Source organism: Antedon mediterranea, chromosome 4 (genome assembly GCF_964355755.1).
Source record: "Antedon mediterranea chromosome 4, ecAntMedi1.1, whole genome shotgun sequence".
NCBI classification, from domain to species: Eukaryota; Metazoa; Echinodermata; class Crinoidea; order Comatulida; family Antedonidae; genus Antedon; species Antedon mediterranea.
Genome location: NC_092673.1, coordinates 6,099,630 through 6,109,668, shown reverse-complemented (window position 1 = coordinate 6,109,668; position 10,039 = coordinate 6,099,630). Strand labels below are relative to the sequence as shown.

The 10,039-nt window shown below is 35.4% G+C and overlaps 1 protein-coding gene across 1 annotated transcript; it reads left to right on the top strand.

Moving 5' to 3' along the window:
• The first annotated feature begins 295 nt into the window (after positions 1 to 295).
• LOC140047950 (caspase-3-like) lies at positions 296 to 9,352 on the top strand. Its single transcript, XM_072092980.1, has 8 exons — positions 296 to 375; positions 4,704 to 5,021; positions 5,686 to 5,712; positions 6,150 to 6,341; positions 6,611 to 6,855; positions 7,602 to 7,680; positions 8,360 to 8,515; positions 8,996 to 9,352. Exons 2-8 carry the CDS (start codon positions 4,718 to 4,720, stop codon positions 9,214 to 9,216), a joined length of 1,224 nt encoding a protein of 407 aa, XP_071949081.1. The 5' UTR covers positions 296 to 375; positions 4,704 to 4,717; the 3' UTR covers positions 9,217 to 9,352.
• The last annotated feature ends 687 nt before the right edge of the window (positions 9,353 to 10,039 follow it).

Here is a 10,039-nt window from a genome sequence, read left to right as displayed (position 1 = left end):
AGAACTAGGCTAGATGCACAGTCAACCACCTATACTATACATGCGGTCAGTCATGTCATTACCAAAAAGCCCTGTTAAAATGCTCCATCTGCTTTAGCGCTGAAGAAAACTAAGTGAGGTTATTAATGTTGCTGCAAAGGGTTACTCATAATAAACAATTTGAAAACCGGAGATCCCCTTTAATATTATTATAATAGAGATCGTGATGGTGACCCAACCGGAAATCTACTGTTTATTGGTGGCGCGTGCCATTATTGGACCCTGGCGATAATATAATTTCTCCTTGGCGGGCTTGGCTTCTTGCAGCTAACCTACCTACTAGGCCTAGGCTAGGCTTCCTTACGTGCATTTTATTTTTATTTTGCTTTATTAAAGGTAAGAACATATAAATATACATTGCTGATTCCATGGTAATACTAGACTGTTGGTAGGCCCCACCCTAGCTAGCTAGCCTCTAGGCCCCTACTATGTTTTTTAGACTAGAGGAGGGCCTAGCTAGCTACTAGGCCTAGTAGGCTAGAGGGCCTAGCTAGGCCTAGTAGGCTAGCCCATGGAGGTCCATGCCTTGTCTAGGGTACTACTACCTAGGCTAGCTAGGTTTAGTTAGTAGTAGTAGTACTCTATAGTCTAGCCTAGTTAGGGGGTTTAGTATTTTTTATTTCTTCATTTTGAAAAGTCATAACTAACCATAATATTTTAATAATTAGGCCCCTACTAACCCTACCTAGGCCCCTACCCTAGGCCTAGATATTTTTGCCCTACTCTGACGTAATTTGTACTTCAGAGTACATTTGAGAATACTTGCGAAAAAATTTGTAAGTATTCTCAAATGTACGTGGTATAAAGTACAAATTACGTCAGAGAGGGCAAAAACATCTAATTACTCAACTCCCTGACGCAAAACTACAATCATAATAATAATATTACAATAGGCCTAGACATAGCCTAGACCTACTATACTATCACTAAATGCAAATGATACATAAGTGGCCCATAACATGCACTCCTCTTGTCTAACATAACGCTGTTTGTTTTAACTAATCTATATGATAGGCCTACTATATTACTTTTATACATTTATTATTATATTATCCTAAAAAATGAGCTGTATCCACTTGTAGGTTGAAGAAAGATTTGTAAATGTGACTTTGGTAACTACTGTAATTTTAAACGCTGTGGTTAGGATTCCGGCACCGAAACTCAACTGCCCACCGTTAGGGAATCCGACACGCTATTGCGCATGCCCAGTGCGAAGTAATTATAGCTTGCACAACAAGTGGCACAACAAGTGCCACAGACCGCGCACCACACCACACCACCGAGAGTCAAGTCGGAGTGTTAACTAGGGATTTACTGTAGCCTAGTTAGTCGTCGCGCGAGTGAGAGAGCGATGGATCCGATGAAACTTGGCCTAGGCCATACATGAATTTATAATTAAAATATGACTACGCCACGCGTTAAAATAATTATTATGATATTGATAACAATCAGTATCTATCTAAGAATCGTAATGCTTTAATATTATTAGACAGAGGAAGTATGAAGTTTGGAACGGGAGAAAAACACAGGCCTGCCCTAGCCTAGTGTCATAACGCTTGCATATTTCAAGAAATGTACGAAAGTGAGCATAGCGTTGCGACCCCGACTTCCTGAGCAGTTCTGTTTTTTTCACATCTGCGCGGCGGCGGCTGTCAACAATTAAATCAACTTGTTGATTACATGTTATTTACAGTATAATGCGTTATATGAAATATTTTATTTTGTACTTGAAAAATCATAAAACTAGTCATGTAATTATAATTATTCATAATCATATGAAGTTTATATGAATGAAACAACCACTTTTTTACGATAACCTCGCTCTGGGCATGCGCAATAGCGTGTCGGATTCCCTAACGCTGGGCAGTTGAGTTCCGGTGCCGGAATCCTAACTACGGCGAATTTTAAAATCATATTAAATTAACATTTTCGAAACTTTAATTTAAATCACTGGTAATCTTTTTAGAAACTTTCAAAACAAGGAACTATTTTTTTAATGATTTTTAAAAAGAACATTACTCCATTAAAACCTGTAAAATAAAAAAGCGGCGGCGAAATAAAACCGTGGGCGACTTTGCGATGGGGTGACTTTGCGTTGGGGCGACTGTGGCTTGGCGAGTTTGCGATGGGGCGATTTTATATTGGGCAACTTTGTATAGGGCGATGGGGCCATTACGCCGTGGCTAAAGATACTGTATGGTACTGTATCCTAACTTCCTTTTGTTAAAGGTATGGTCAAATTAGTCATGTAGTGCATAGGGTATAAACTAAAGATATTTATTGTTGGTGTACTGAAACAGGCTACATAGTACGGATTACTACAGAAGCAATCCTACTAAATACCAACAGATAACTACTGCAGGCTCAGCAACAAATCCTACCACCACCAGACAGAGAGCAGCCACCTGCTTGGAATTGATTATTAATGGTATATTACACATTTCAAAGCTTAATTCTTTCAGAAACTGATAAAATTGAAGTTGAAATTGCTCGCCATTGTAATTCCAGAATTGAATGTGCTTGATCGAGCACCATAATAGTAACAAAACGAACGCATTCATCCGCCGTGTCTCTTGTGTATTGTATTCAGCGGTCAACTATTGGGCGCCATAGCTATATTATCGGCACCAGTTCAAGTAGATACTCCTCGACCATTGTTCTAGTGGTGTAGAACAAGTCTTCTCGGATAAGGAATTCTTCAAGCTGGACGTCTAGTATACACATTTGCTTCGTGTGCACTTTAAGTAACCCAGTACATCTTTCGGAAGAGTAGGGTGTACTGGTCCATTCAGCCCCTGTCCTTGTGGACAGATGAACAGGCTGCAAGTTGCAGGTTATTCCACCTATTCAAGTAGTGAGCCCTCTCTCTCTAAATAATGTTTTCCCGGATATATTTTGGCAAGTACTTAACTCAGAATGCTTTTTGCTTGGCAAAATATAATATAGTACTTGCTTTGTTTGTATGTTAGCACGATAGTGCCTACAATTATGAACTATTGGTGAAAATAGGTACTTACAGAACTTATTAACTTCACAAATAAAAAAAAGAATAAATTTGTATTCTTTTAACATACCTGTATCTTTCATACAAGATGTTAAATAGCATGCCCTGTATTCTTTTAACATGGACATATTATATTCTTTTGACAAGGACGAAAACATTAGTTAAGAGCGGAATAAGACAGGGAGCCAAAGACCATAGGACTTAAGGTGGTCCAGTGTACACATCTGGCTCGTGTGCACTTTAAAAGAACCCAGTACATCTTAGGAATGGTAGAGTAGGAGGTTAACCCGCTGTACTGGTTCATTTGGCCTCTGTATTTTTGGACAGACGAATAGGCACCGTTTGGTGGCAGCACTCACATGAAGGGACCCTTTGGGAAGAAGAAAGATGTGGTATGTCTCGCATGTTATTCCACCATTTACAAAATATCAAGTAGTGAGCCCTCTTTCTCTCCAAATAATGTTTTTCCTGATATATTTTGTCAGATATTTACCAAATTAAAACCACAGATATGTGGTCAAGGACCAATCCATTAAATTTCTGAGGCAATCTGGACCAGGGTCCCAATAATATGGACCATTTTTTATTATTTTACTTAGGCCGTACAACCCTGGCACTAAGTCAGGATTGAACCTTGGGATTGGAAGGCAAGCATTAACCACCAACCTACAGCTCCACTACTATTTGTTGTTACGGAAGACTCCATTTAATTTTGGAGGCAATATGAATCGGGATCCCAATAATAAAATAATGATAATAAAAAAAGAACCTCAGCAGGAATTGAACCAGGGATCTCAACTGTGAAAGGCTGGGTACATATCCATTATAACTCGCATTCAAGGTTCTAGTAAAATTAGTCAATCACACACAGCATTTTAAAACACAAAAATAAAAGGAAATCTTATAGGGAATTTTACAGTAGGGAGGTATGGTATTATAGTATACCCGGCCTAAGTTGACAGCCAACACGAAAACATTGTTTATTGAACAGGTCTTACAGACAACTGTGCGCATACATCTCTCTTTTAAGATGTGCTTTGAGGTTTGCGCATACACTGTCCAAGTTTACAAATTTTCATTTTTTCAGCCTTGGTAAACTACTGTACTATAAGCTTCTCTTCTATCCTCTTGAGTATAACTGCCTAAGGTGTAGCTTGAAAACCATTAACCAGAATTATGGATCATAAAAATGTACCAAATATTAATTACCGTATTTATTCGAATAAACAGCATTTATGGTTCAAGAGTGGTTTTAGTTTATTTTTTTTGTGGTCTAATATGGTAACATAAAATCAAATAAATACCCACCTAGATATGAAAAATACAACATAATTAATTTCAAGAGGTGATAAAATACAGTAAAATTGTATCAAAATGCTTGGTAAGTTGTGGATCATGTCTATCAATGAATTCTACTACAAATAGAAATGTGTTGTATTACAATATTGTGTATATGCATGTGGCGGGTCGTTTATTCAAGGAAGTAATTAAAGGCCCCAGGGTGTTTCTGTGACGGAGACCTTTATTCAAAGCGGGGTGTTTATTTGAATAAATATTGTAAGTCAAATCTATACAAAAAAATTGTGTAAAACACTGAATGTGTAAAAGTAAGTGGAAATATTGATCATACTGTTTTTTTTTTTCTTTTTATGAATACAAGACTGAATTTGGAACATGCCAAATAAGATATTAGAAGAAAAGGCGAAAGCCTTACACAATGATTTATTAGATGACATCAGTCGCGATTTAGATAAAAAAGAACTTAAAAAGTACAAAACTCGCCTTGGTGAGTATGGCGGCTTTCGTGCTAGAGAGATAGAAGATTTTGAAGATATCGAAGAAATCTTTGAGGCACAGCAAAAGCGGAAAGTATTTTCAGTTGGCCAGTATGGCAAGCTAAAGGACCAATTAAGAAAAGTGAAATGCGATAAACTTGTTACTGAAGTGGAAAATGTTGAGGAGAAACTGGAGGAGATGGGTAAGTATAAATACCATATGCAAATCCATTACATGCTTATTGAAGTGGTGATTGGCGGTCAGCCACGATTTTTCTATCGGCATGGTCAACGGTGTGGCTAGTTTGTACGTGTGGCAATATATAACAGGTGCATTGTCTACCCTTCCTAGTACAGTAGAAATCAAGGCACCATGTCAGTAGGAAACAACCATGCCAATAGTTTCCACACCAAATATTGATACGCACAGTCTTTATTTAAAGATGTACTGTATTGTCCCACAAAAACACGGAAAATGAAGTGTAATAAACTAAGACTTTAAATAGGTTTGCATTTTTAATAAAGTATTTCTGTAAAAAAAATAAAAAAATATTTCACTTAATATAAATTTCACTCTAAATTTATATGCACAGTTAATTCTGTCACTAGCTAAATTGCCTGTATAAATTTCTTTTATTTGAACAGGCACACTAAAAGTGATGCCTATTTTATTGGGCATACTATATGTATATATATATATCTACAAATCCAAAGGAAAATAACTAAAGAAAATGACGATGCTGTGGGTATCAGCATATACATGTATATATATCACAGTATTAACTTCCTGGACTTGAAATTAGACCACACCTCAAAACTTGAGATTGCACTTATATTTTCAATAATTTTTATCATATTTTTATTTAGGGTATCGAGTTTTCCATAGAGGCGAATGTAAGTAAAATTTGTGTTTTTATTATTAATAATGTACTATTTAATAACTATACACAATGTATTACTAGCATTAATAAATGATAAAACCAAAACCAACCCCTTTTTTTATTTGGTACTGTTGTGTGTTGTATTGCTATTCAACAGATGAAAAGGTAAAGAGGGGGAACAATAATTTATTGTCTAGACTAGTAATTAACATGACACATGACATCTAGAAAACATTATTTCTGACATTTGTGGTTTGACTGTTGCTGCGGGTAAACCATGGAAAGAAACTAACCTTGAAACTACCCTACTTTTTGCCAGGACTGCTACAGCAATATTTAGGCATAATTAAACACATTTAAAATGTTAATGTTGTCTTTTTTGGCAATGCAATGGTATGAGATGCATCTGCTTTGTGCTATTGTTAAAATGTGTTGTTTTTTTTTCATTAGCTATGGATGCAACCCCATCTGATATTACCAACTTCAGACCACCCCTTCCATCTGCCAGTAGTATTGAAATCTCACCTAGCTTTCCATCACCTCGTAAAGAACCAGACATGTGCTACACTCCTGGCAGAGGATATGTACTATATATTTCAAACTTTTTCCACCTACCTGACCACACTGGTGTACCTAGACCTGGTAAGTGAAACTTGTGATCGAAGAAGTCAGCTTGCTGGTAAATGGATGGAAATGTATGTAGGAAGGCCAGTGGTTTTCCTAGTTTACTGGCTGGATTGTGAATGACTGAATATTTTCCGAAAGCTTAGCATTTTCTTTCGCAATAAATTTTTTGTTTGATTTACTACTTTAATTTGTATATCTATTTCATTTTAAATCAAGTATGAAACACAGTGACAAAAAATAAATACCAGTTGTTAATTAATCGTAATTATTTTGTTTTTTTTAAGGTGTTCAACAAGACAAAAAAAATATTTCTGAATTCTTCAGGGAAGGTTACGACCTTGAATTCTGTCCAGATGTATCAAAATCCGAAGACTTATGGGATATAATAAAAGAGGTTAAAAAAAAAGTAGAAAACAAATACAGCAGTTTTTTTTTTATCATATCCAGCCACGGAAAAGGAATTCCATTAAAAAATAAATCAGGAGAAATTGTTATAGACAATGCAACAAAAAAGCCAATCATCGCATCGGTAAGGCCATTTTATTAATTAAATAGTTAATTCCAAAAGGTATAGGTATTTATATATTGTCCTCAAGCTTAACTGAAAACTGAGGAAATTCGGATTAGGCCCTCCATGTGGACCCATGGCAGCCAGCAGTGCAGCGCCTACCAGATCAGCACACCAGGAGACGATCCCCTACTTTTTGCGAATACAGTGTACCAAGTTCTTTAACTTGCACTTTGTACACTGACATTCTTCCATACTTTGGCAGTAGAATTCTTCCAAACTTTGGCAGTAGAATTCTTCCAGACTTTGGCAGTAGAATTCTTCCAGACTTTGGCAGTAGAATTCTTCCAGACTTTGGCAGTAAAATTCTTCCAGACTTTTGCAGTAGAATTCTTCCAGACTTTGGCAGTAGAATTCTTCCAGACTTTGGCAGTAGAATTCTTCAAGACTTTGGCAGTAAAATTCTTCCAGACTTTGGCAGTAGAATTCTTCCAGACTTTGGCAGTAGAATTCTTCCAGACTTTGGCAGTAGAATTCTTCCAGACTTTGGCACTATAATTTTTCAAAGACCTCCACATCACTACTGTACCTCTAGACTACTGAGCTTGCGCTGATGACGAGGGTTAGATTTGAGTCAGGTTGTGATATGTAGGTCGTGGTATGAGTCCCTTAATACATTGATCAAATTGCAATTAAATTACACCTTTTAATAGCTGAATTGACAGGCGTATAAATAAAAAAGTATAAATGAAAATTTCTTTTTTTAGGAGGGTATTCAATTGTTGGAAAAAGATGTTTATGTACCAGTTGATGAAATAGTTTCAAAATTTGAGTATTTTATGCTTGGTGAGTAGAAAGTGAATATTTTTGTGAAAAATTAAAAAAAAATCAACAATCAATGTATTTTACTGTACATATTACCATCCATTTTCTTCCTACTGTACATTGTGAATTGAATACATTTTTCTCAATTTCCTGACCAAATTATTTTACGTCAAAACCACTTTTATGAGATTGGTACGGTCTTTAGGCCTAGCCTAGCTAGGCTTAGTTTTGTAGGCCTAGCTGGTAAACATCGGTAATGTACGAACATCGTACGCTAGTTATATACCTAGCCTGACGTTGTATAGTTGCTGCATTAATTGTCTTTCTATTTTTGACAGACTCCGTTGATACAAATTGGGGAAAACCCGGTATTTTCACTGAAAAGATATGATGGAAAAGTTGAATTGCTGAATTACAGAACAAAAACAAAAATATCAATCCGTGCGCAATGCATTTTGGGATTTATAGCGGGCCGCTAAAATTACTAGAATCAACTTATTTTTCACATTTTTAACCGTTTAAAGACGAAAAAGTTATCTAAATAGGACCATATAATATTTATAGTAGTTTGTGACCTTAAATTAGATCTAAAAAACGTAGGGAATGGGTCTTTAAGCATCTTATGACACAACAGTTATATTTTAAAGTCACACGTTGGTTCTTAGTGTTGCACCATCTCATTAATATTATTTTCTTTCAGGCAAACCGAAGGTATTGATATTCCAGGCATGTAGGAGTTTATCAGACACATCTGATGATAGCAGTGGAATCAGTTTTTATGATGGGCAAAATTTGTCGAGTTCTGTTACTGTGCCAAAGAATGCCGACACTGTTGTCATCCACGACACAAGCAAAGGTACATACTGTATAAAAGGGTGCCAACTTGGAAAGTGAAATATTCAGAGAAAATTTATAAAAGCATGGACAATATAATATTTAAACAAAATCATCAAACTATAGATGCAAAAGCATAGAATATTCCTGGCACTTTCCGGGAAATACAATGCTCTAGTTTTCTAATAAAGCCTAAATAATAATTTTATACATTATTGGGATATTTTTGTTTTGTTTGTTTGTTTTTTTCCTGACTCCCAAAGAGAAATTGAGATATGTCCTCCTGTGATGGCTTTAGGCCTAAATTAGCTAGTAGGCCTACCTGGTAAAGAGCGGTAACATAGAAACATTGTCCGCTATCCATAGGCCTAGCTCGTTGCTGAATTAATTGTCTTTCCTTTTTTGGCAGAATAAAAAATGGGGAAGACCTGGTATTGAAAGAATGAACCAGCGTTTATGTTAATTTTCTACGGATTATATAACTGAATTTTGTATTTTCCAGGTGGTAAAGGCTGGCGAAATGAGGACCATGGAGCTTGGATTTTCTATTGCATGTTCGTTCAGGCAAAATTTTACTACGAAGGTGAACACCTACTTGACGTTCTGACACGAGTGAATGATAAGGTTTCACGCCGTGATGCTCATGATAAAAATTCTAAAGTTCTTGGTAAACAAATGCCTTGTTTCACGTCAACTTTCACAAGGTTTTTTTATGTGAAGTAGTTGTATCTCCTCATTGTTACCATTGATGGGAATCAACGATCATGTGATCGTTTCATATTTCATACTTTGAATTTTATTTAAAATTATTTTTTCTTGTATTTTTTTCTTTGTATTTTAATCACTTAGTGGTTACAATCAGCAGCTGATGAATTTCATTGAAATAATCAATTTTCTTTCTTTTTTCATAAAGTCTGATGAGTAATTTGGATACTAGAATCTAATTTTGGTAATTTTATGGTTTTTAGTGAGTTTCTTGTTTTCATGTCGTTGAAGTTTTGGATACAGTAGCAGCTGATTTGTAAAAATAATTATCTTCAACATTTATCTTATTTGTAACTGTACATTTTTGTCTTTTGGGCAACTCTCCAATTATTGTTTATACCTAGCAGCTGATATGTTAGATTATTTGTATTTAATAGATAGCTAAACTAATGAATAGACAATTGGACAAGCAGGCGATTTATGCAACAAAGGACGCCGCACAGAACTAATTTCATTTCCTCACCATTACTCCACAAATTTACTATGACATGTGTAGCAGAGTTTTAATAGTAAGTAAGTTTTAAAATAAATTAAATTTGTAGGTGTTTAAGGAAAATTTTATATAAGGTATTCATTTTGCAGCTCCCTAAACTGACAACTTTCTAATAGAAAATTTTGTAAATTGATTTTACAATATTACAAAAGACTTTGTTAATGACATATATGTGGTGTATCTGAATGCAACCACTTATATACTATATTTTGATTGGTCTAATTAATTTTAACAAGTATAAATAAAAATCAATATTTCGGAAACAAATGATATATTTTCTTAAACGTA

Bases quoted from the DNA above. Each gene is read 5' to 3' on its own strand.
- LOC140047950 (XM_072092980.1), top strand. From the start codon at position 4,718: ATGCCAAATAAGATATTAGAAGAAAAGGCGAAAGCCTTACACAATGAT. The intron at 6,342-6,610 runs GTAAGTGAAACT...GTTTTTTTTAAG, and splicing joins CACTGGTGTACCTAGACCTG to GTGTTCAACAAGACAAAAAA. The intron at 6,856-7,601 runs GTAAGGCCATTT...TTCTTTTTTTAG, and splicing joins AAAAGCCAATCATCGCATCG to GAGGGTATTCAATTGTTGGA.